Genomic DNA, 27,502 nt, shown 5'->3' on the forward strand with positions numbered 1-27,502 from the left:
CCTTTCAGTGCCACAGAAACTATAGAACTGACTCCCCAAGACCAGAAGGTGGTCCCGAATACCAGAAATTATAGAATCATATATTGCCTGCACAGCAGAATACAGCCTCGGATTTTTTTCCTTTGGAATTATTCTGGAGACCAGATACTAAACCCAGCTCAGGGACACTGCAACAATGACCAAAACTGAGCTGGTGCTTGAGGATGCACAGGTAGTCTAACAAGCAAATAGCTGGGGCAGCATCTTACCATGAGGGTTGTTCTCACTGCAATCAGCATCCTCTTAGACAGAAGTGCTACATTTCTTCTTAAGTGACAGATTTCCGGGATTGCTTCTTTTATTCTAAACTAACTCTTGGAGATGAAAAGTCAACCACAAAGAGGAGATCACCAAGGGCAAGAAGAGGCCCTGGGATGGATGTCTGAGGCCCCTGAACATTCAAAGGGTGGCCAGAGAAAGAGGCTGCCAAGGGTGCCAAGAGGCAGTGGCTGTTGAGATGGGAGAGGGCAAGAGCGGAGCAGGGATGATCGAGAATGGGAGATGGGAGCAAAGCGCAGCCCCATGCAACGCTGCAGAGGAGACAAGCAAGTGGAAGCTGGGGAGGCCGCACTGGATTTAGCCATGTTGCTTCCGTTCATGGCCTTAGTTACAGCCAGGGAGCAGTGGGCTGAAGAATATATGGAGGATAAGGAAGAAGAGACAATGGACAGAAATATCATTTAAGATATTTGGCTGTGAAAAGCAAGAGACTGGATTATCTAGACAAGGCAAATGTGAGTTCGAGAGAGAATTTTTCAAAGGAAAGAACGGTGAACACTGTTCTAGCCCGGCAAGCGTTGTGCTCTGCTTGGAGAAGGATAGGGACACATGACGGGAAAGTGGTGCCAGGAATAACTTGAGATGTGGGGAGGGCAGTCTTCCCCAAGGGAGAGTGCAAATATCAAAATAGAGGACTATGGGCTGGCCTGGAGAGCACAGCACCACCTGCCGCAAGCATGTTCCAGGGGAAGGTACAGAGAAGCGAGGAGTGAATGAGGGGCTGGGAGTCCCAAGACAGCATCCTGAGCTCAAGTAGGGTTAGATGAATGGAGAAACACCTCCTTGGTCACGGCAGGAGCCACGAGGAACGATGAGAAGAGGATGCCGGGGAGTTTGCAAGCGAGGCCCAGTGGATGATTTCCATTGTTCTATGAAGTGGGAAGAGACTCAGTCAGGCTGAGGTGGATCAGGAGTTTGGAGACACAGAGGTTATTCATTAATTATTTCCTTGTTATTTCCAAGACTTTTGTTATTTCCAAGACTTTCTAATCAAGTCTGATGCTTAGCACGTGGCACACTGTTATCCACACAACCACCTCCTCTGGCCCTCTCTCTCCCCAAGCCGAATCCATCCTCCCTCTAGTTCCCACAACCCTTTGCACACGTCTCTCTTATGGCTCCAACCATATTCATTATCCAAGTTTTGGGGAAAGGCCATTGAGGATGAATGCGGATGGTGGTAAAATCCAACCAGATTAGTCTTAACTGCTGTAGCTCTCACACAAGTACCCTGGGATCCTTCCGGATTGAATTCAAACTCAGTTTGGTTAGGGTCTTCCGGGGTTTTTGTTACAGTGTGCAGAAGGTGACAGCTTAATACCCTTTTCAGAGCATTCTTCTTTGAGGTCATGTGAGAGGGCACTGTATTGGGAATTGTAATATTTCCAAATAATGGTGCCCATGGTTCTCTGATGAGTGGTCCAGACCTAGACCTGAATGAGCATTCATCTTCTCGTCCTCTCTCCCTCCTCCCTTTCTCGCTCTCACAGACACAGACACACTCACACACACTCTAAGTTCTGGGAAGTGCAGTGTACATAGTTTGCTCTGAGAGGGTCCTCGTGGCTAAGAGTAAAGGCAGTCAGCATTCTAAGGGTTCCAAAATGAATTGTGTGGTTGAACAATGACAACCAACGCCCTTCTCTTTTCTTCTTTCCCTAATCAAATTAATGTTCTTTATAAGCAAATACATCATAGATATCTACATACGCAGAGAGGTTACAGGAAACATCAAGACTCTGGCAAGGGTTTCCTAGGAATCACAAGAAAAAGAGCATCTTCTTTGAAATATTGACTCAGGATTTAGCGGGGGATTGGGAAGATTTGAGGTTTATGGTTAGTTCTTTAAAATGATGCAGCAGAGTCAGGTGAACACCCACTCCTAGAAGACATGAAATGGGTTAGAGGAGTTGTGAGTAAGATGATTTAAAACTGGGCCAGGCGTGGTAGCTCATGCTTGTAATCCCAGCACTTTGGGAGGCCAAGGCAGGTGGATCACCTGAGGTCGGGAGTTCGAGACCAGCCTGACCAACGTGGAGAAACCCCGTCTCTACTAAAAATACAAAAAAAAAAAAAAAAAAAAAAAAAAAAAAAAATTAGCCAGGTGTGGTGGTGCACGCCTGTAATCCCAGCCACTCGGGAGGCTGAGGCAGAAGAATCGCTTGAACCCGGGAGGTGGAGGTTGCAGTGAGCTGAGATCACGCCACTGCACTCCAGACCAGGTAACAAGAGCAAAATTCCCTCTGAAGAAAAAAAAAAAAAGTGAAACCTACATTAAGCTTCCTTTAATGAAACCCACCTTATTCTATCAAAATTTAAAACACACACATAACTTTAATACAGCAATTCTACATGCTAAGTGATATAGGTATAGGGATATCCACAATAGCTTTTTCTTCTACAACAGCAAATGGTTGCACTTTCATAGAGTACCGGTTAAATAAATGACCTGCATAATAGAATACTATCCAGCCTTTAAGGGAGTGGGAGAGTGTTGACATGGGAGGACCTCCAAGATGTATTAATTTAAAAGTACGGTGAATAGCATGAAAAATCTGCTCTCATTTCTGTATGGAGAAATACATATGCAATTATATTTATAAATACAGAAGAGTTTCTCTGAAAAGATGGACCAACACTGGTTATAGCAGGTCGCCTGTAGTGAGGAATGAGATGGCTAGGGGGAAGAAGAGGGTAATTTTTTAAATTGTTTCTCAAATGCATACATTACCTCTCAAAATTTTTTATTACAAACACCCTCTTCTCTCTATTAAAAATGTGTCTTTGTATCAATTGTGGTACACTGAAGTTAAAAATGCATTATTGTCAAGTTGATTAATTTCTAGACTATCCAGACCTAGACTTGTTTTTTTCTCTCTTTCTCAGCAGAAGATGTGGGTGGTGGTGTCATTTAAGTGTATAATACTGAGCAAGTCAGTCATCCATGTGGACTCAGAGTCTTCATTTGAAAGTGATGATCTTAGACTCAAGATGAATTCCAAAAAATATCTTGCTGGTCTAAGGTGCTATCATTATATAACTTGATCATGCATATTTGAAAATAAAGCAATAAAGTGACAAAGAGAATCTGGGTGGATGTCAGAGGGTGAGTTCTGGTGATGGCAGAATTGTAGACAACTACAATTTTCCCAATATATTTCATCGTTTGACCACTTTATAAATTCCCTTTCATTTCTACTCCATTCATCTTTAAAATACCCAAGAAACAACAAAAAAGGCATATTCAACTGAAGAAATTTATTTACTTTTTTTCTAGGTACATAGATGACATAATTATAGACAAGTTTTGATACATAGGAAAACCCTTCTGTCCACCTCTCTTTATGCTAAATGAATCATCACAATAATTTTTACAATTTTTAAAACAATACACAGCTTTCTTGGGCTGAAGCAATTGCAAGAACATATTGGTACTGGTATATTACAGCTACTTACAATGTTTTTAAGAACAGCAATGGAGAAAAATAAGTTATTTAAATATTGATTTCATATACAGAAAGTGCAATGTTGTTAGTTGTTATATAACTTGCTCGACAGTTTCTTTTCTCTATCAATTTTAAATCAAGATAACTTGGACTCAGACTATTATATTTTTTTCTGAAAATAATACAGTACACACATGGCAGCAGTGACTTGGTGAGTTGGCCTCTTTTGCTGCAGTTACGAAAGCAAACTTTACTATGTCAGGAACTGATTTCCAATAGATTAGTAATTTCCAATTTCACCCATACCTGGGGGTTCAGGACAGAGAAAAGGGCCTCTAACTAAGGCAAGGCCATGAAACAATATCTTAGTTATCTGGGTACGTAAATAGTACTAGTTGGAGCTGACTGCATTTCCTTCCAGACAGCTTTGAAGTGAAAATCATACACAATGTTATGTGTAGCTACCTGAGCCGAACTGCCTTTCCACGTTTCTTTTGTGCTTTCCAAAGACAACAATTTTCACCATTACTCAAAATTCTGTACCAAATGCAACCGATTAAAACTGGATATTGCTGAAGCCTACCACCTGTTCACTAACATCCACAGGCAGCCTCAATCCACCTCAGTCAAACGTCACACCCAAACATTCAGCTTTTCTCAGACCAAATTAAATGTTTAACGAAAAAAAAAAAAAGACCACACGCTAAATATATTTTTAAAATATTTAAACAACACAATAAAGTAAAAACAACCTCAGACCCCTCAGACTAGACATTCCCACTGAAAATTCTTTGTGGTCCCTGAATTTGATTTTCTATGCAAAGGCATTGATTTCCAAAGAAGAGTGATAAAAATATGGTTTGGCATTCTCCAAAACTCCAGAAAGTTCCCTCTTCTGCTGTGACTTTCACTTAAATGAAAATCCTTCATTGAGAATGAATTAAAACTTGGAAATTCACATGAGATTTCTCCCTCTCCTTTGTTATCTCTTACACAACTTTTGTGTGTTTTTTTGCTCAGCTTAAACAATGACAGGATCTGTCCAAATGTCCAGCCGAGGTATTTTGGGAGCAGGAAGAAAAGCCTGTCCGCAGCACCCGCCTCCACCACAGCACGTGAAATGCATTAACGCTTTAGCTATATGAGAACCCTGCAGCTTCTTACATTGCAAATAGGCTAGGCCACAACCCGAGAGGACAAACATGAGCCGTTTTTAAGAGTTCAATAGAAATTTGGCAGCTTTAGCTTTTTATTCTACATTTCCACAACTTCTTCACATGGCATCTTATAGAAGATGAAAATTATTAAAGAAACATGCATTCTTTTTTAAAAATGCATACTAATGCATGAAAAAAATACATCACCTGAGAATGTCTTTTCCCTCAGAAACATGGATCCAGACATAAGCAATATGCTAAAGATGGCTAATTTATGAAATCTCTTCCCCTCCAACCCAAGGGAAATTATTTGTTTTAATAAGTAGATGAAATATTATAAAACTTTCAATCAAGGGCTTGTGGTCAAGGTGTTTATATTATAAATGATTGCCCTTTATATTTTAGATGATTGCATTTGATGCTTAAAATAGTGTTCATGATAAGAATGTAAAGGAAAATCATTTTGTAAGCAATGGAAACCTTAATAGTTTGTTAAAATTTACTGTTTGCTAGAAAACCAGACACTAGACTAAAAGAGGATAGAGGCCAGGCGTGGTGGCTCCCACCTGTAATCCCAGCACTTTGGGAGGCTGAGGCAAGTGGACCACCTGAAGTCAGGAGTTCAAGACCAGCCTGGCCAACATGGTGAAACCCCATATCGACTAATAATACAAAAATTAGCTGGGCATGGTTGTGGGTGCCTGTAATCCCAGCTATTTGGGAGGCTGAGGCAGGAGAATCACTTGAACCTGGGAGACTGAGGTTGCAGGGAGCCAAGATTGTGCCACTGCATTCCAGCCTGGGCAACAAGAGCGAAACTTCATCTCAAAAAAAAAAAAAAAAAAGATAGAATGTGCTGAAATCAGTTGTAAAACAATTTAAAGTAGCAAATACTTAACACATGGCTAATGTGGTTTGTCTGGCTCCATACTGAACCTTTGTTTAAATTAAAAGAATTATCTAAATAAAAAAAGAAGGATAATGGTATTAGTTGTAATACTGAAAAGTCTTAGAAAACATCTTATAAATGATTTGCCTTTTTAAGAACATGTTTCTGAAATATGCAACCTCACAGTGACCTTTTGCAAAGATGATCCGTTAACTGAGGACTGAATTTTGGGATGGACATGGTCAGGATTCCAAGTCAATACTGCAGCACAACGACTCACACAGTAATGGTAACGATACTAAACTGGTTAAAACAAAAAGCAGTTACTATGAATACAGACACACACACGCACGCATGCACGCACACACACATGATATCTTTGTGAATTTCAGATAGTTTTGTACTAGATTTGTAGTTAGCTTAAAAACCAAAAACCAACATGAAGTGTGTGGCTGATGAATACCTCTACAAAATAAGCCATGTTAAAATGAGACGATTAGAAAAGCCCACTTTTGCTGAAAACATCCTAGAGAGGTTAGATGTCCGCTGAAGCTGAAGATGTGGAACTACTATGGTTACAGGGTTGTGGACACTAGTTAGATAACTGCTTAAAAGCTTATATTAAGGCAAATAAAAGCTGATTGCTAGAAAGCAATTATGCAAATGTCTCTTGTTTATCTAAAGAAGAACAGGACTTTTTTTTCCTGGTGCAGCCAGATGTTCTAACTTTTGAACAAATGAGCGTGGTCAGTAATGTACAATAACTCTCAAGTCTGTTCCTTTGGCCTAGCTAAGCCCGTCTGGCCCTCGGGCATCCTGCAAGATGACAGACAGAAGGGCAAGGGTACTATCAGAAATGGAACAGGCTGCCCCCACTCCTCCCAGCCTCTACCAGCACACAGAGACAGACTGGAGACACAGCATTCGCAGCCAGTTGGCATCTTGGTTCTTTTGTCTTCTGAAAATAAAAATAAGTGCTTGTCTTGTCTTTGGAGGTCAAAGAGAACCACACTAATTTCCTTGAGGGGGCTTTTCTGGAGGAAAGGATCCTCAGTCCTGTGCCAAGGTTTCACGCTGTTTGGCTACACGCCAGGCTTTTCTTCTGGATCTGGTCTGCACGTCCAGAGATGGAGGAATTGCATCAGCATCATATGCACAGTGAAAGGGTGGCTCTTGTCCAGAGAAGCCCATTCTGGGCCTGGCTACATGGCCTCGGGGCCTGGCGGCAGTTTGAAGAGTCTGGCTGCAGATAGGAGCTTTCTTATGTGTCTCTCCTCTGTGATGCCGGCCTCCTGAAGGCAAGTGTGGGACAGAGAAGGCACCTGGCTCAGTGTGCTGAAGCCCGCAGTGGAGAGGGTGCTGGCATACATGGGCAGACCGATGGAAATGAGCCAATCTGACACAGACGAAATGCATCCAGGAGAGACGGGCTTTCGGCAGATTTCCGTGAGTCCACCACTTGGAATCTGGATAAATTAAGAAAGCAATATATGATAGAAACGCTTCATGTGTCATCGGAGGACTGCTTCGTGTATGTCTAAAAGGAACAGCACTGAAATACTGCATTGCTAGACTATTGTCAGAAAGCAACAATGCAGTGAGTGTCAGAGATCAAGACTAGCAGGAAAAATTCTTCTCTAAGATGAAACAAATCTTTAAGGAAGTGTTCCACAAGGTTCTCGAAGGTGTTTGGAATGAGATCAAATCCCATTTATGTATCCAAGTCTCCAAACTGTAAGCATTTACATATTCTGCTATTTTGTTTCGCTGTGGATATGCTCTTGACAAGAGCCCTAAGGTAGTCTGAAGGGACAAATCTGGGTGATCGTGTGAAAAGTAGCACTCAATGGGCAGGGTTTTTATAAAGGAGACTTTCCACTGTAGTTTGAATCTATGTTAACCAGAAAATTACATATTTAGTCAATGCGGTTATAAAGAATTTAAAATACAATATCATGGGTTGGCTGGAACAGGGAAATGGATGTTTAACCTTGACTACTGGGTATATAAAGGGCCTACACCTTTCAGAAAGGTGATTTGCTAACAAGTGTGAAAATCTTTGGGATTTTATACAGTTTAGATGAAGCAAACCCTCTTCCAGGAATATATACTCAGAAATTCACCTTTAAAGTCTACAAAGGTTTATTAACAAGGATGCTCTCCATTACATTTTCTAAAATAAAAGGTTGGAAAAATCTAAATGTTTTAACTATGAGACTCAATACTAGAGTACACTGACCTACTAGAATACTTTGAAATACAATAGCCATCCCCTCTTATCCACAGTTTTGCCTTCTACAGCCTGAAAATATTAAATGGGAAATTCCAGAAATAAACAATTCGTAAGTCTTATGTCGCACGTCATTCTGAGTAGTGTGAGGAAATCTCATACCATCCAGCTCTGTCCCACCTGACAATCATCCCTTTGTCTAGCAGATCCACACTGTCTATACTCTGGGCCCCGCAGTCACTCAGTAGCCCGTGGCCATCAGATCGACTGTCGCAGGACTGCAGCACTCACGTTCAATCACTCTTATTTGGCCTTATGACGGCCCCAAAGTGCAAGAGTAACATGCTGGCCATTTGCATGTGGCAATGAGAAGCCACGTTCAAAGTGCTTCCTTTAAGTAAAAAGGTGAGAGTTCTTGACTTAATAAGAAAAGAAAAAAACATCGTGTGCTGAGGGTCCTAAGATCTACAGTGAAAATGAATCTTATATCCATGAAATTGCGAAGAAGGAAAAAGAAATTTGTGTATAATATATACAGGGTTTGGTACTTGTCAAGCTTTCAAGAGATCCACTTGGAGGTCTTGGATCATATTCCTCATGGATATGAGGAGACTACTGTATTGATAATATCAATTTTTTTTTTTCTAAGTAACAGAGAAACAGATTCATGATCTGATAATAGCAAACAATCAGGTTTCAATACTATACATTTACTATTATACATGTGCAGAGAAATGATTAGACAGAATTTTAATGGACAAGTAAAAATTGTGTATATTTATGGTGTAAAACGTGGTGTTTTGATAATTGTGGAATGGCTAAATCAAGCTATTTAACATATGCATTACCTCACACACTATATTTTGTGGTGAGAACACTTAAAATCTGCTGTCCTAGCAATTTTCAAGTATACATTGTTATTAACCGTAGTCACCATGTCGAACAATAGATCTCTTAAAGTTATGCTTCTAACTGAAACTGTGTCATTCAGACGGATTTTATTTTATTTCTTAAGAGATGGGGTCTCACTATGTTGCCCAGGCTGGCATCAAAATTCTGGGCTCAAGCAATCCTCCTGCTTCTGCCTCCTGAGTAACTAGGATCACAGGTGTGCACCATCATGCCTAGCACTGGACGGATCTTTAAAAAGTTTTTCAGTGTTGGGATTATGGATAATTTTCATTTTTTTTTCTTTCTGAAAGTGTATTTTTAAACATTTCTAGGCTGACCATGTATTACTTTCTCCCCAGCTGTCTCCTTTCCATAGCTACGGAAGCCCTTGTCTACTTGGCAGTTGTGAGTATGCTCATTACTAAGCGTGATCACTAAATGTGCCTCAGGAAGCTGGAGAACCGTGGGCTGCTCACCGCCATGCGGTGCTGCTTCCGAAGCTGCTTCACCCGGATCTGGTCCATGTTGATGGCGACGTCCCTCTCAGGCTGATCCAAGTCCTCTGCGTATCTCTGCACCAGGGCTTCGGGAATCCCACAGCGGCCATGCTGCCAGGGAGAACAGGAATGTGGCATCAAGGGTATAAGGATTTTGTTTTTCTTTCCCTAAGATACACCACCTATAACGTAGGGTCTCACTGTCGCTTAGACTGGAGTGCAGTGGTGTGATCATGGCTCACTGCAGCCTCAAACTCCTGGGCTCAAGCGGTCTTCTCGCCTTGGCCTCCCAAAGTGTTGGGATTACAGGCGTAAGCCACCGCGCCCAACCCGAAAGTTTTAATTTGAAATGAATATATTTTCTTTATTGGCCAGGATAGATGCTTTAGAGAGAATACTTTTACATCTTTATCTTACAGTACTGATGAGCTCTAGGAAAGTGTTCTGAAGCACAGTTATGGCAGCACACAGTTACTCTACACTTTTCAGGCCAATGCCTTCACCTCAATTGGATCATTTTGCAAAATACAATTCCTCCAATGTTATTGAAGAGACTCTTCTAAACTGCAGGAGGGAAGGGCTAACTTCTACTTTACAGATATTCAACTGTTTGCGCTTCATCTGCTACAAGTTATACCACCAGCTTGCTAGGCCAGCATTTACTGTATGGTCATTCTCACTACTTTTTATTTAAAGACATTTACTCACGAAATATCAAGGAGGGTCAGGGAGGTGAACGAGGATCTTATTCTAAGGCATTCATTGTCACGAGAATTTTATAATAAAGGACTCTCAGGAATGCATCCTAATAGGACCTGTATTTCCACGAGTAAAGTACAGCTGTGTCTCTTAGCATTGCTTTGTCTTTGGAGTCACTTGGTATTGGTAGATCTCATTTTTTTTTAAATGAGAAATAATTTTTCATTATAGAGCTAAATGATTTTGGTACAATGAGGGATTTTATATTATCTTTTTCCCACTACCCATACAGATAACTATAATACAATTATCACATCTGAATAGGGTTCTATAATTTTCAAAGTATGTCCACATTTATTTGCTTCTAGTAATCCCTCTAAGAGGTCTTCATGCAGGTTATTTTTAACCTCGGTTTACCTACAGAGAGATGAAATGGGAAGGTGTCAATATCTGAACACATGCATGTCAAGTACGGTGTGGACACGTGGATTCAGGTGTCTGCTGTCCACTAAACCATCCTTCTCGGAAGCCAGTCTGGGTACTAATGATTCTCCCTGCGAAGTAGAGCTGCCAGAAACTAAAAGGAAACAAGCAAGAGCGAAACAAAGAAGACTCCAGAGAGGCTGTATTTTCATTTAACCTGGAGCCTGCGCTCCCTGTTCGTCAGAAGCTGCTGGCTGTGGATCATTCATTCCACTCTCTCAGAGCGGCCCATGCTACTGGGCTGGCTACCGGGCTGGCTTCAGATGTGGGTTCATCTCACCTGGCTGCCTGACTTTTACAAAGGCCTGTGAATGTGGTGGGCCCAGGACCTTTGATACCTTATCAGAATACGGCTCCTCCGTGAGATCGATGCCTTCGGCATGCAGCTTGTTTTCAGTAAGCATTTCCAGATCCACTCCCCGGGCACAAGAGACCTTCCTGGTCAAAGCCGGGCCCAGCTTCACACCGTGCTCCTGGAGGCTTGTGTTCTCAGGGAGCTCTGAGAGCCAGGGGGGCGGCCTTGTGCTTGGTGGGCTGCCAGGCGCCTGCCCTGAGAGAGGCCTGGGAGCCAGTGCTGGGGGACAGTCGCTAGGGCTGGTGGGGCTGGTGGGGCTGCCCCTTTTCACTGGCAGGCAAGGCGCATCGGGACTGGGGAGGGTCCCACTGGGGCCCATGGGAACAGGGTAGAGTCCATTAGCAAGGCGTTCTCTGCTCTTTTTGGCAGGAACAGGTGGAGGCTGTGATGGAATTTTGGGCTGCGTTCTTGCCTCAGGGACCCTCTGCTCAGCATCTACCCCTTCTTTGGTGCCCAGGGGATGGTGTGTTCCTTCAAACTCGTGTCCTATTCTGTGGCCCTCCAGAGGTGTCCTTGCTAAACCGTGTTTAGCTCCAGGAGGCTGAGCATCATAGTTTCTGGGCAAACACTGAGGGGGTGACAGGCTGCGACCAGAGGCTGCGATTGAGCCCTCCAGTTTCTTAGTTGTCAATTTCTGAGGTTCAGAAAATCTCTTGCTTTGGGTCAGTAGCAACGCATTGTCGACAGCAGAGTCTCGCTCCAAGGGCTGGGCCTTCGTCGAAGAGGCAGTCATCTTCTGTGGCACTTTGGGTACAATCTGAGGGGGCGGTTCTGTCACCTCGGTAGGCACGTCTTGCTCAGCACCAGGCTCTGCTTGAAGGTCATCCAGGGAATGGGATCGAGGCCAAGTGTCCACAGTCTGGGGGCCCTCGAGGGTCTCACAGCTCCGGCAGATGGAAACTGGGAGGCTTCTTCGGTTTTTATTCAAACCAGTCACACTAGGTGGGTCACAGCTCTTGGACGTGTCTGGGGCGAGGCCACCACCCAGCCTGCCCTCCTCCTGTCCCTGCTTCAGTGCATCCCCTGATTTCGTTAAAGGCAATGTTGGGTAATTGCCCAACTGGTTTCTGCTAAAAGACTTCAAGTTGGGCTCGGCGGATGACTTGGCAGATAGGAGGCTAGCTTTCCGAGTCTTGCCTGTGAGACAAGGGAACATTTTACAATCACATTTTAAAAGCAAATCAATCAAACAGATGCATAAAGGTGTGCTAACATAATTGAAATCTCCAACTCCCACATCCTATTGTTCAATTACACTAAAGACACAAAATCACCCTTTATGACATTGGGTGATAGAGGGTTATTATGGTTCCATTTTTATTTTTAGAAAGAATTCTTAGTCTTATTAAAGAAATCAGGAAGACTGAAATTAATTGGGTTACATGGGAAAGAAATATGCTGTGTCAAGCAGTAAAATAAATCTTGGCTTAAGTCTGTGCCCAGCTACAATTGATGTGGAAAGAGGATGATCATCAGACCGCATGTTGATGGCATTTGTTGGGCGAGCACAATTTCTCAAGGTCATGATGGAAAAGGAGAGCTGGACTGAATTTCAGAATAGGTTCTAGAAATGGTATCCCCTACAGAGTGATCAGTGAATGCTCAAATCCCACCTTCCTTGAGGCCCCTCCTTCTAATAAACGTATCCTAGAAACAGTCAACCAACCTGGGCACAGACAGGTAGACTTATGTGAGCACTTTGCCAAAGAAAATCTACAAAATACTGACAAAGGTTTAGGTCCCAGCAAAGCAACAGTCCTGGTTACAACGGTCAGACTGATAACTGAACTATCAACCAGACATAATCTACTTATCTGACGACTGGTAATTGATATTCAACTTCTGCTGTTGGATACGCTTTGCCAATTCATGGGCCACGCAGCGTGCTGAATGCTTTGTTCTCATCAGTACTTACATGCACATGCGCGCGCGCGCACACACACACACAGATTAACTGTCCCTTGTTACATTTTTGGTTAATAACATGTTTGTTGTGTGCTTTGACCCTGTCCACCTGTATGTTCCACAATGATAAACACCAAAATTCTACGCATCTGTAGGATATTATTGTTGTTACATAAAGATCATCAGCCTAGTGCTACTACTGAAGATATTGACCCCGGTCCTACTTTTCATTATTAGAAAAATCATCACAGATAAATGAAGAAACACCTCTTCAGAAAAAAAAAAATCGCATCAAATTTTAAAAGTAGGTTGAAATAGAAAATTATTAGAACCTCTTTAGCATAAAGCTTAGGAATATGACTTTCTTTTCCCTTAACTCCCAATATAAAACTATATATATAAGTTCCATTTTTGCATTCCGCATTATATTAGAAAGATCTCTGAATTTACTTCATGTTCAAAGTATGGTTTGCTAGCCATCTAGTTCTTCAGCAGGTACACATGAATTCATTTGGGCATGAAATATTCTGCCAGTGATATCTGTGAGATCCTTACCAATCACCAACAGTTGGGGGAATTAATTTCCTGGAAAGTTTTGGATATGAAAAGGTTATTAAGAGAAAAAAAAATTCTTCAGAACTTACATGAGCTACACAAGGATTCTGATATTTACTGAAACTGAGGATGTACTGGGATACTAGGTGGGTTTTGTATCCTGTCTTGATATATTCAGGCTAACTGAATATTATATATAGTCTGGGGAGAACTACTATCTTCCCAAGTTGATAGAATAGGAGGGTGTCATGGCTCAAATTCTGAGGGCCCCAAGATGCTTCTTAGAATTGGAATTAGAGTGAGGCAAACAAGGTGCCCGGAGGACACACTCTAAGGAGGTGACCGCCCAGAGCCACATGAGTGCAGGGCTGATACCCGAGAGTGAGCACGCTTAGGGTTTGCATCCTAGACACCCACTTTCCTTTCCTTAGCCCTAGTTCTGGTGCCCACAATGGCTCTCAAACTATTTTTTCCCATGATTCCCAGTAAGAAATACATTTTACATTCAACATGTAGTACACAGAGACACACATGCATGCACACAAGCGCAAACACACACACAGACATAACTGAAACAAGGATTACAAGTGACAGTGCTAACAATACTAACCTTTATCTTAGAGGATGCTCTCTGATATTTTGTATTCTATTTTGTCTTACAAAACTGCTGTCCATGACCCACTAAACTGCTTTCACAACCCACTAATAAAGTACAGCCTGGAGTTTTAAAAAGTTTGCTTTAGGAGGTGCTCAGCAAACATCTTAACACATGGGCTACTACATAGGATTCCAATGGCTGCTAAAAACTATCAAACCCAGGCATTTTTTGTGACAGCCTTCAAGAGTTTGACAGAGATTTAGGTGACGGTGGCAGCGTGAGCCTCTTACCACTGTTTCTCATCTTGCTACAATGGGAATTCTGGGGTCACAACAGGAAACCACAGAGCCATCCATAGTAACGTTTTGCCCACCTGACCCCATACCACTTAAAACTCCTCTTCTGTTTGAGACACGTATGTTTTCTGAAATTTCATACTGATTACTTCCTGACTGGCTGTACAGAGAGGCCACAAACAAGACACGTGGCCATCCGATCCTTCTCTCCTGCAGTAACTGCCTCGACACTCAGGCCGTGCAGCTGAGGCGCTTAACACACTGCTGCTGGTGTAACCCTGATGGATGGTCTACCTGGTACACTGTTTTCCTCATGGACCTAATAGCTCCCAACACTCCAATGTTGCTGTTTATTGCGTAAAGAAAAGGGCATAGGAGACACACAATTTAGGTTTTACGGCTGCAGGTATTTTACACGGAATTTATTAACCTCACCCAGCAGCCAGGAGAACAGATAGGGAGGCTAACTTGGACTAGAATGGTATAGAGGTCAGAAAGGAAAAGATGATTGCTGAGTGCATGATAGGAATAGAATCGTCCTTTTGCAGAAAATCGTGCTTTGAAATCAGTAATTGTCAAAGCAGGTTCCCAGCAACTCATGCTGACACTACCGTTTTCCAGGTTCTCACTGCTTTCGTAGCATCCTGAGTCTCGGGGTGAGCATCCACTCAGGCCCTGGCTGTCAACGAGCAGCTTCTCCTGGGATCCTGACTGGTCGCTGTTACCTAGAGGAGAGAACACGGCACGAAATCAACAAGGGGAGTGAAAAGCAGAGATTTCAGAGTCAACAGATCTCGACTTTATCCTCAGATACTGCCCTGAGCTTTTGGAAGAGAAAAATTTATCTTAAAATAGATGAGATCAAAATGAACTAGTGGGATCACAACTTTTCTTCCAATAAAGTATTCATTGCACAAAGATAAGTTTGGAGAGAGCACACAGTTGGAATATGTTGACACCTTTTAAGTTACGCAAACAGAAGCTTTTAAGTTACGCCAACTCCGGCCTTGGGGCTATGAGGAAAGGAGAAAGGCAGAGTGCTGTTTCGGCAGTGGGGCTCCCAGTCCCTTCTGAGTGATGGCACCATCGAGGAGAAGCAAACAGAGAATAAACGCCCCATGCACAAGGTGAGATTGGGTCATACGTTTTTTGGAGATGTATAAAACTTGTGCTGGAAGATAGTTGTGTTGCCAACTTTCCAAATTTGGGAGCTAATATTAAAGTGTCAAATGAAATAAATTTTATTAGCATTTAGGAGCATTCTTAGCCCTCAGGGACATGCACTGAGGGCTCTTCTATTAGCTTAGCAAGAGTAAGGCTGGCAAGACGAGGCACAAACCCCAAAACCAAGGAGAGGCCAGTGGCAAATCTTCTTTTATTTTTGTTGTTTGGGATAAGTTAGTGGTTGCTCTTTCTTTTCTGCTTCTCCCTTTGTCTTGTGCCAGCACACTTCTGTCTCCTGCATATAAGTAAAAGCTGGGGAAAGCTTAGGAAACCCTCGAACTTGGAAGCTGAGTAACAGATACATGGTTGCTGGTATAGATAAATGGATGACCGAAAGCTGAACGTCCTCATTCCGAGTGGATAAAGAAAATGCAGTGCCTCTATATACACCATGGAATACTACTTGGCCATGAAGAGGAATGAAATAATGTCCTTGCAGCAATTTGGATGGACCTGGAGGCCATTATTCTAAGTGAAGTAACACAGGAATAGAAAGCCAAAATCCACATGGTCTCACTTGTAAGTAGCAGCTAAGCTATAAGCACACAAAAGCATACAAAGTGATACAATGGACTTTAGAGAGTCAGAAGGGGAAGGGTGGGCGGAGTCTAGGGATAAAAAAACTACATATTAGGTACAATGTATACTACTCAGGTGATGGGTACAGTAAAATCTCAGAATTTACCACTATATAATTCATCCATGTAACCCAAAACCACTTATACCCCCAAAGCTATTGAAATAAATAAAAATAATAATAAAATAAAGGGAAAAAAAAGGAAGACCTCATTCTGAGGAAGGCTTTTAAAGAGAAGCATCACTATTTGTCAATTGAGCCTCAACAAAGCTGGAGGAGAGGAAAAAATCAAGAGCAGCATCAGACACTTCTGTTGAGTGAATCTGCCCCAAGGAAATCACGTGGAAAGCCGTGAGGGTCTTCAACAACCCAGAAGTATCAGCCAGCATGTTGCAGAAAGGGCACGTGGAGCCTTACATGGGACACTGAGGTTACACGCAGATCATCTTTGCATTATTATGCAAAGTGCTTGGTCACATAAAACAGAAACCAAGAAAACATTTTCTACATAAAATAGCTAGTTGCAGTGATGAATCGCTTTATTTTCCTTTCTTTTCATCCCCCACCAACTCCCCCACTCCAACCACATACACAAAGAAAAAAAGAAATCAATAAACCAGAAATGTGATGCCTTTTCTCAGGTCATCAAAATAAAAATGTGGGGAGGCGGAAGGCTCTGGCAGCTCTCCAGCTGTCCATTCACCACTTCCTGCTTGCATTTCTCACAGGGAAAGCATTTTACAGCCCCAACCACAGCAGAGATCGTGGCAGTGTAAGTCCCTCAATTAGAATCCCAAATTAAGAGTGCTACTTTTAAAATGTCTAATGAAAAATTAACTAATTGGAAGCACAAGAGCAAATACTGTCCCCCCGACCACCTAAAAGTGGAACATTCTAGAGCGATGTCCTCACTGTGTGGAAGAGCCTGTGGCTTTGCAGTGGCCTTTGTTCTAGCCTAGCATGTTATTTAGAAAAATGATGCTTATAAAATGAGGGCTTTGCGCTATCCATTACAACCCAGGGAGAGGAGTCAGTGTACTCTGTCCCTGGTGACACGGTTCAGTGCACCACAGCGGCCAAAACAGACTCCAGAGTGCTGGCCGCCGGGAGGAGCACAGGAGACCTGCTCCTGCTGCAGCATGGAAATGTGTGCTGTGCCTGCATATCTGGGGACCCCAGCCTCACCAGACACAGCAGGATACCTGAAATTATTTTGGAGAGGGAGGGGATCCATCTGTCACCTGAAAACCACAGTTCTATTTATAGACCCATGAGGCATAAGGAAGGGGGCTAGAATCACTGTCTTTATTAGGGAGAAGAGAAAAAGAGGTGAGGGCCTCTCCTCTGTAGTGCAGAATCAGGACCATGACCTTTTCCCACACTTCTTAGCATTGGTGCCTAGGTACAAAAGATAAGAAAGAAGATGAGCTAGAACCCTGAAAATTCTCATAGTCAAATCACAGCAAAGTGCTAGGTTGTGAGGCTGAAACCCCATTTGAGCATGACCTGAACTTCGACCTGAAGGGGCTCTGCTTGGGTTAAGCTCTCTCTGCCTCCAGCCTCACCAACCCTGACCCCCTCCCCACCACACACACACAGGGAGAGAATATGCTAAGACACCTATGAATATTCCAACATCAAAACGTAGTGGTACCCAAGGGCACATACCATTGCCTGGGGAGCAGTTACCTTGGGAAAGAAGAGAAGGGAATGGGAGTCTCTGAAAGCAGGACTTTCCATGGGCTTACGCCATATTTCTTAAAATGTAAGAAATGAAGAAAATATGGCAAAACATTAACTTCAGCATGTACATGTGTATGTTTGTTTTCTTTTTCCCTGTACTTTTCTGCATGTTTGAAATAATTCCTAGATTAGAATTCTTATACAAGTTATTATTTATACTTAGAAACGGCTAAGACAGTAAACTTTAGATTATAATGTACTTTACCACAAGTAAAAATTCTTTTAGCAATTTGTAAGACACTTTCATTTGCCAGACCGAAGATAGTGGGTCTGGGCTTGGTGTAAGGAGCAGCCATCTGACAGTCGGAGTCTTTTCCCAATGGGGTTCCCATATGAAGGCTGGCATTTTTCCCACGCTTTGAGGGAGGCTGGACAGGTCTGACTTCCAAGTAGTGCTGGAAATGTACTTTTTGCTCTCAGTGATGGCTAAGCTAGAAACCTTTCAAGATCCCTACATATCTTCAAAGATCTCAATAGACCTCTGCATCTCTCTAGTGTATAGAAATTTGGTTTGATAGAAACCTATCACGTTTCTCTAAGTTATCAGTTAGAGGCACTACTTCTTAGCCATGATGACTTTAACTGTATTGGATGTAAAATCCTATAATGCTAGGAAAAGTCTGGACCCTGACTCTTGGCACTAATGGGTACCCCTGGAACCTTGAAGCCTTTGTTTTGGAACCAATAAAAGGAAGTACAACTTTATATACCAGGGAAGTTCCAAACAACAGAGCAGAATAGATCCATAATGGAATGTTTGAAGAGGCAAAGAGGTCTTCTTCACCTTCCAGGTTAGCAACCTGATGGATAGCCATACCCTCCTACAAAATGCTCCCTGGTACAAAAATCTCAGGATGTGATCCCAGGAGGAACGACAGGTCTGAGCCAACATGGCATGGAAGAATCTAAGCACAGATTCCTGCCTTACACTCAGGAGTCAGCTTTTCTCCTCCAAAGCTGTGGATGATAAAGGAAATGTAATGGAGAGTACATATAAACCAGTTGTTGGTTGCATGTGGAGGCTCACGCCTGTAATCCCAGCACTTTGGGAGGCCGAGGTGGGCAGATCACCTGAGGTCAGGAATTTGAGGCCAGCCTGGCCAACATGGTGAAACTCCATCTCTACTAAAAATACACAAATTAGCCGGGTGTGGTGGTGCATGCCTGCAATTCTAGCTGCTCGCGAGGCTGAGGCAGGAGAACGGCTTGAACCCGGGAGATGGAGGTTGCAGTGAACCAAGATTGCGCCACTGCACTCCAGCCTGGGCAACGAGAGCAAAATTCTGTCTCAAAAACAAAACAAACCAAAATAAAACAACAACAACAACAAAAACCCAGCTGTTCTTGGTGACTGAGGAAAAGCAAGTGGGCTATGTTACTCGGCAGATGTGATTCAGGACAACAGATGATTTAATATTGATTCATACTAATTGAGCTGGTAGGCTACACCAGTTACTGTGCAGGCTCTTTACACACAACCTGGCCACAGACCCCAACGTGTCTCTTAGGAATCAAATACTTAAAAAAATGTTAACACTGCCCTTTATAAAGTGATATTAACTATGAATCACAATTGTCTCCAAATCTATCCCTGAAGGCAGCCTGTTTATCTTAGGCTCAGACATCTATCTGATGGTGTGTGTTTCTCTAGCTTATCAGTTCATTTAGAGGGACTGCCTATTTAGCAGAAGTGAATTTCACCTAATGACACTTGCTTCTGTATTTCTCAGGCCTGATACATTTCAGTAATGTATAATTCTTTTTTCCACCATTAACCATGGTTTTGGTGTGCCTTTCAGCAACAGAAATGCTATTAGCTACTGATATCCCTGAAGCAGAGTCCTTGAAGGAAAACGCATTTGAATTCAGTAACTAGAAAGGATACTCCTTTAAGATGAATGAGTTCAGGAATATTTCTGATGGCAGATTGAAGAACACAGAGCAAGATAAGACTGAGTTAATGGAGCAAAGGATATGGTATATTCAAATAGACTTCATAAAAGCTGTGAGCTCACCGACGATTCTGCTCACAGGCTGTAAAAATGAGCTGTCATTTAGGTTAGGAATTTGCAAGCCAATCGATACGGAATTCTCTCCTCTACATATTCACTGGGGAGAGACATCTCCTCCTTTAACGAAAGCTGATGAATTTCATTTATTCACTAACCAGTCTATTCAATAAGAACACAACTCCTCGTGTGCTCTGAGAAGCAGTCAATCCTTAGCTGGGCGAAAACCTCCCAGCTGGTCAGTCGCTTTTGTGCTTAGCTGTCCCAGTGGCCTGCTGGAGGCTGCACATCTCAATAGTACTGCAAGTGGAGTCTACCCAAACTGTAATTCCATTCTTGCAGACACTTGGTGCAGAATCCTCTTCAACTATCACCTAGAAACATGCCTGGAAAGGCAGCGGCGGCACATGAGGTTTTCTTTTGTTCCCATGTCTGCCCTGGGAATTTACGTCTTTGTGCAATTTGACCTTGGCTTGTGAAATAAGAGGACAGAATAAGTGACTCCAGGGACCTAAGCACATACTGGCGGCGTACGTGGGGCCTGCTGTGGCGGACCTCACAGGGAACACCTCTGTGTGTTCAGGGACTTACTGTCATACTCTTGTAACAGCTCCACCGCTGTCAAGAGAACAGCTCTGTGTTCCGGGTCCCTGATATTTAACTCATCCAAGTCTTCCTCCTCCAGCAGCTTAAAGGTGTCCAAATCTTCATATCCATTGAACAGGAAAGTGGGCATGTGCTCCTGTGAGAGGGAGAAGGAAGACAGAAGGGAGTCAGCCAGCCCAGCCACGTGATAACACCGCCAACAACTAGCCTGTAACCCCCACACTGTTCTCATAGTCATCTTCATGCTAATCAAAAGATGAGAAAGTATCATTTGCAATGGATCCTGAACATCCCAGTCCTCTGGCTTAGTAGGCAAGCAGGGTGTTTTATTAATCATGGATTAGGAAGATGTACATTGCAGGCTGTGATGGATTCCGCAGGCTTGCACTATAATTGTACTCTTGATAAGAGCTAATTCCTTTACCTCCACAGAGCCCACAACAGAGGAGACGCCTCCTCCATTTACAGAGTTATTAAAATCCAGCATTTAATTCCTCAGGATCAAGAGTTTTGCAAAGAGGAAACGTAATCTCTCATTGCAAACTCACACTAGTAGATGCTGGGAGCGATGGTGGGAGGGAGGTGGGCACGGAGTTTCCTCGTGGCCCCTGTGGAGCTAGCTGTGATCAAGGTGCCAGGAGTTTCTGCCTACAGCTCTTCCAGCAGCAAGGTTGGATCTGGGACTTATGCTATCACCCATAGCTGAGGTCAAGGGCAGTGTTAGAAAACTGGTAACTCTTTCTGTGGAATGGATGCTGATCACAGTAACGAGCCGACCTTACTGGACCACACAGATCAGCCCCAACCCTACCCTAAAAATGCCCTCCCTTGCTCATTGTAGGAGAGAAAAAGGCAGTGAGGTAGTAGCATGTGACGAGAATCCGAACCGACTGACTTTTAGGTTAATCCGATCCAGGAGATCCTCCACAGACTTGGGCTGGGGCGGTCTTCCTTTCCGCCGCCTCCTGGTGGGGCGCTTGGGCTTCTCCTCGTCCTCGCTGAGCACGTCCACGTAGATGAACTTGAATGTGCCGACTTTGTTGTTCAGCAGCCCCATCCAGGTCCCCATGGGCGGCTTGCTGATGATATCAATGATGTCTCCTTTCTGTGGCCCAGGGAGCAAAGATCTGTCCATTAGGTACATTCCACGAACGTACAGATCATAAGTCTGTCAGATACGCAGGTCATGCAGAAGTGAAGATGCCACAAAGGCCAGAATCGGGGTCCCACAAGTCACCCCTCTGAGTGAGCCGCACAGGATGTGACTGTGAGCTCAGCAGAGGCCAGACAGGTGTCTCTGACTGTACGGAATTCCACACAGGCCCTTGGTCACAGCCCCTCCACCCTCTTGCCCTGCAGAACCAGGGGTGCCTAGGGTGCCCCTGGTGCTCTCAGCCAGGCTGCCCACCTGGCGCTCTGCACGTCTTCCCTCCTCAGAGGGCTCCCACTTCTTGGAGAAGGCACTTCCCACCTGTCCTACTCAGTGTCAATTCTGGCCCTGTCATGGCTGCACACACTTGGTGGAACCCCATCTGTCCCATAAAGGTATCTCTGAGCACACAGAAGGCAGAAATCTTTCTTCAGATGGAGAAAACATAGAAACCACGTGTGTGGAGCAGGAGCTGGTGGGGAGAGCGAGGGTGTGCAATAGGAATTCTAGAAGGAAGCTGAGGTCAGAGGGGTGAAGCGATGATAACCCAGGGATTAACACGAGACCCTCCCTCGGCCTCGAGGGCTGGCTGGTTCTTGTTCTGTTTTTCACTACAGAGGAGACCAGTGATCGAGGTAGCCAAGATACTGTCCAGTCTATACCATAGTAGTCCAGCATTCAACAGTAAGGAGGAAAGAAAGCCTCCTAGAGAAAAGGAAGAGCCCAGTTAGCTGCTCTGAGGCCAGGGAGAGACATACCTTGAGCTTGAGTGAGTCTGTGTCATAGGGACTGGGGGTGAAGTCGGTGTGCACCCTGGCACGCCCACAGAACGGGCCTCGGTAAGGCGGCTCTTCGTCATCCCCATCTTCCGACTTGACGCTTTCTCGGTTGCTGGCTGAGGAATCGGTGGTGCTCACTGTTTGACCACCTGTACAGGAAACAGAGGAAGAACAAGGGTAGATACAGATTTCCCACCCAGCAAAGCAGAAAGGTATTGAAGGTAAGGCAGATTAGGAAACGAAGGCCCAGAGAAAGGAAGCATTGAGCCACAACCCTCTGTCAGGACCAGGGCAGGGCCCAGTTATGAATTCTCCGAGTGGTATCCCTCAGCTCCTCACTGGACAGGGGACTCACAGCAAGTTACCCTCAAGACCTGGGAATCCATGTGGCACCGAGGCTCCCGTGTGGAGGACACTGCAGGACCAGTCACTAGACTCTGCTCTGAACATTCGTGACCTCTCAGTGGTAATGCACACTCTTTCGAACCATTTTACAGATGAGGAAACAAATTCAGAGTGGTCATATCATGTGCCCAAAAGGGTAAGAACTTAGTGGTAGGCTTAAATTTGATCTCGGGGCACGGTGGCTCATGCCTATAATCCCAGCACTTTAGGAGGCTGAGGTGGGCGGACTGCTTGAGCCCAGGAGTTCCATCAGCCTGGGCTACGTGGCAAAACCCCATCTCTGCCACAAAATTAGCCAGGTGTGGTGGCATGCCTCTGTAGTGCAGCTACTCGGGAGGCTGAGGCAGGAGGAGGATCCCTTGAGCCAGGGAGGCGAAGGTTGCAGTGAGCTGAGATCACAACACTGCATTCCAGCCTGGGAGACAGTGAGACTCCATCTCAAAAAATAAAATTAAAAATAAAAATAAAATAAAAAGTTGATCTTTTCCTTCCTACCATTCAGCCAACTCCAACTACCATTGGCCCGAATGTATCAGTCACATATAAAATTCCCTCCCTTCCCCATTCCCTTTATTTCACTGGTCACCTGCATGTGCTCGTCTCCCTGGCTTATCCCCCTGCTCTCTAGATCCTTCTTCTGAGATGCTTTCCCTGTTGTCTCTGATCAAAATGCATCACCTCCTCTTTTGGGCTGCTGCTGCTGCATGTCTACTAATAACCAGACACAACCAGAGAGTTTGCAGGTCCGGTTCTCTAATAGCACCTGAAGGGCAGGACTTGGTCTTATTCACCTTAAAATTGCCTGAACCTAGTGCTCAGTATATGTCACATATTAACTCCAAAGACAATAATCTACAATGACAAACTAGACTTACTCATGGAGCTCTGCCCACTCAGAGAACTGCGAAGACTTTCTACGGAACCCCCGGCCTTGAGCTTGGGCTTGTCCAAGTGTTCGGGGTCAGGCTGTGAAGGCGGAGGGGAGCCAGGCATTCCATCGAGGCCCGAATCCTGCCATGGGTTTCAACAAAATGAAGAAGTTCATCAGAGTGCACAGCTGTTGTTTTGTAATTCTCAGTGACTTGGTCTTCAATGAAATCAATCAAATCAATCTACACTCATATTTGATTCTATAACCAATATTCTCCTCCTTTTAAACCTATATCCTTGCTTACTTTAAAGTTATGGGCAATGTTACTATTTATTAACCACTCAAATATTATTTCTCATTCTCAAGTAGATATTCTTGAAATCTCCAAGAAAAAAAAAATTTATCTACCACACAGACAAAATACTTAAAGGCTTAGAGACTCAGCACACACAAAAGCCCAGTAGCAAGGCTGGACTTCAAATGTAGATCAAGTACAATCCATGATTAATGGAATACCTGGAAGTGCAGTCAGAGGATATTTAATCTACTTGGATAGGAAACATTTGCACTTTTAAAAAAGTATACTCCTTGGGGGAAAAATTGGCTAGATTCTTATGTTTCTATTTATACAAATTATTGGCATTGGCTAAAGAAATACAAAATTAAAACCCAAATAGACAGCAAACATACTATTTTCCAGTCTACAATAAAATTTCCGTATGTCACTCTAAAGTCTTAGCTTCTTTCACTTTTCTAAAGTGCTGTCAGTAAAAAGCTGGGAGTCTCTTTCAGACCAGAATCCTGATGGGAGTGACTCAGCAGTACTTTCTGCATTTTGGGTAGCTAAGTATTACCCTCTCAGCGGCTCCTCATTTGCACATTTGAGCATAGCATGCTTATCTGATTCATGGTGCTATACCAATACACGATGTTACACTTCAGAAAGTTTGCAGTGACAATTGTTTACTTGCCAAAATAGAAAAGTCTCTGGCATATTACATATGGCCACAGCCACGTGAGCACAAAACCAACTAAACGCAACCTGCTATTTGCATGCTGCCGAATCATCAGAAGGGCCTTAACACAGTTCCACAGGCCCTATAAACATCTGAGGACATCAGCAACAGTAGTTTCTGATCCAACACACATTAGTGCTTTCAATGTGAGGAAAGTGAGCAAGCGACCTCAAAAACAACAAAGAAAACTAAAGTTGACATTATTAGGAAGTTACTGAAGCTCCAAAGTATGAATTCCTTAAAAAAAAAAAAAAATTCATTCCTCCTTTCTGCATCATAAAATAAGTGATTTTTTTCCCATCAAATTCTTCTGTAACGCTTCTGAAAAAAGCATGCAGTTTGAAAAACAGCAATAGTAAATGTGGATCTCTGATATATTTTCAAATGCTTTTTAAAATTATTAATTTATTCATCACGTGTTTATTAATTACCTACAATAACAGGCACTATTCCAGGTACTGGGCATATAGCAGTATCAGAGAAAACAAATATCCCTGCCATAATGGTTGGTATATTTACTCAAAAGTTTTCATAAAAAAACACACAAGGTGGGCGCGGTGGCTCATGCCTGTAATCCCAGCACTTTGGGAGGCCAAGGTGGGTGGTTCACAAGGTTAGGAGTTCGAGACCAGCCTGGCCAATGTAGTGAAACCCCATCTCTACTAAAAATACAATAATTAGCTGGGTATGGTGGCACGCGCCTGTAGTCCCAGCTACTCGGGAGGCTGAGGTGGGAGAATTGCTTGAACCCAGGAGGCGGAGGTTGCAGTGAGCCAAGACCACACCATTGCACTCCAGCCTGGGTGACAGAGTGAGACTCTGTCTGGAAACAAAAACAAAAAAACCAACCACACAAAACCTTCCATTATTTTTGCTTTACAGAAAATTTATAATGATCAGTTATTTCTTTTATTCCTTAACTTATGTGAAATGACTGCCTTAAAAAAATAGAACTAAGCACATAAGATTGCTATATGGTAGTAACATTACTGAAAAACGTCAAAATGATATTAAAATTCTATGCTTATGATTCATAAAGCATAAAACCTCTTTGAACATAAGCTGAAGAGTTTTAGTGGCTGTTTCAATTTGGGGGAAAAGCAAACTTAATAACATGCTTTAAATTAGTATCACGCTTTCACTAGCATGCTGACTGCTTCATTGCTGGGAAGAAATACAGAACCACTATCACTCCCTCATCCATAGGGACAAGAGAATGAAAAGAATACAGAAAACAATCGTGGATAAGACACACTGAAGGCAGTCCAACATCTCCTGCAGGTCTAATAAGCCACGGTTTCTGAGCCTGAGCACTGATCATTTTGGATGGACAGTTCTTTGCTGTGGGGGCCGTCCTGTCCATGCTAAGATGTTTGGCAGTGTCCCTGGCCTCTATCCTCTAGATCAGCATTCTGCAACTCCCGGGCGATGGACCAGAACCCGTCTGTGGCCTGTTAAGAAGTGGGCCGCACAGCAGGAGGTGAGTGGCGGGTGAGTAGGCCAAGCTTCATCTGTTTTTACAGCCACTCTCCATTACTCGCATTACTGTCTGAGCTCCACCTCCTATCAGATCTGCAGTGGCATTAGATTCTCATAGGAGCACGAATCCTGTTGTGAATTGTGCACATGAGGCATCTAAGTTGCAGACTCCTTATGAGAATCTAATGCCTGATGATCTGTCACTGTCTCCCATCACCCCAGATGGGACCATCTAGTTGCAGGAAAACAAGCTCAGGCTCCCACTGATTCTACATTATGGTGAGTTGTATAATTACTTTATTATATATTACAATGTAATAACAATAGAAATAAAGTGAACAATAAATGTAATGCACGTGAATCATCCCGAAACCACCACCCACCCCAGCTCCGTGGAAAAACTGCCTTCTACAAAACCAGTCCCTGGTGCAAAATGACTGGGCACTGCTGCTCTAGATGTCAGCAATATCTATTCCACTTCATCTCAACCCAGTCTGACCATTGAAAGACATTGCCCTGGGGTGCATGGGGGAGCAAAATGATACCCTCTTACCCCTTCCCCATGAGAATCACTGTAATCAACTGAAGCTGCCATGCAGGCATTGTTTGAATCAAGTGAGGCGGGTGGCAGGCTGGTGGTGCTGTCATTCACATAGGGGTGATGCTTGGTTTTAGCTCACTGTGCCCACCAGAGAGCAGCAGCTGAGCAAAAATGTCTGCTTTCACTGCTGTTTTTATTTGGCAGATAAACTGCATTACCTACATATTTCAAGCAGACAACCAGCTCATACACAGGTACTTCAACAGGCTACAAAATGAATGCTGTACAGGTGCCGGAGGAGACTGTCTTGAAAATTGAAGGGTCATAATTACCTTGAGGCCAAGCTCTCCAACTGTCTTTACTCCCGCCACCCATGCAATTAAGACAGAAACAGTCATTTTTCTAGCAACAAAATTATAGATCTAGGGGGGAAAAATCTATTCTGTGATACCTTTCTTCATGGCCACAGATAGGGCAAATGAGGGAAAACACCACGCTCTGAAACATTATTACCAAAGTCTGGTACCCAGGAAGAACTCCGAGTTTATTTCTTAGACTGGCTATGTGCTTCTAGAACAACTTATGCTATGATCGACAAGTCTGCTGTTCAAAAAAAAAAGTTTTAGGTTTGATTCAGGTAACATCCATTCTGTAGCAAGGCATAGTTTAGAAAATAAAATGCTTCCTTTGCATTCAAATTTACAACGCCTATTGCACTGAAGAGTAACCATTTCTTTACATGTCTCTTTCTCTTGTCTGTACACAGAAGGCAAGTCCTATATT

At 43.4% G+C, this 27,502-nt stretch overlaps 1 protein-coding gene across 6 annotated transcripts in view; it reads right to left on the bottom strand.

Annotated features, from left to right (window-relative positions):
* Positions 1-3,557: 3,557 nt before the first annotated feature.
* The window catches only part of SASH1 (SAM and SH3 domain containing 1), a 285,981-nt gene continuing 262,036 nt past the window's right edge, over positions 3,558-27,502 (bottom strand). For all 6 annotated transcript variants that reach the window (XM_025381968.1, XM_025381966.1, XM_025381965.1 and 3 more), the window contains 8 exons: positions 23,688-23,823; positions 22,387-22,556; positions 21,374-21,583; positions 20,464-20,614; positions 14,931-15,044; positions 10,949-12,102; positions 9,408-9,539; positions 3,558-7,276 (listed from right to left, as the gene is read on the bottom strand). In XM_025381968.1, the coding sequence (XP_025237753.1) occupies positions 7,013-7,276; positions 9,408-9,539; positions 10,949-12,102; positions 14,931-15,044; positions 20,464-20,614; positions 21,374-21,583; positions 22,387-22,556; positions 23,688-23,823 (2,331 nt within the window). In that variant the 3' untranslated portion in view covers positions 3,558-7,012. The remainder of the gene's footprint in view (positions 7,277-9,407; positions 9,540-10,948; positions 12,103-14,930; positions 15,045-20,463; positions 20,615-21,373; positions 21,584-22,386; positions 22,557-23,687; positions 23,824-27,502) is intronic.

The sequence above is a fragment of the Theropithecus gelada genome, chromosome 4 (genome assembly GCF_003255815.1).
Source record: "Theropithecus gelada isolate Dixy chromosome 4, Tgel_1.0, whole genome shotgun sequence".
In the NCBI taxonomy this organism is placed as follows: Eukaryota; Metazoa; Chordata; class Mammalia; order Primates; family Cercopithecidae; genus Theropithecus; species Theropithecus gelada.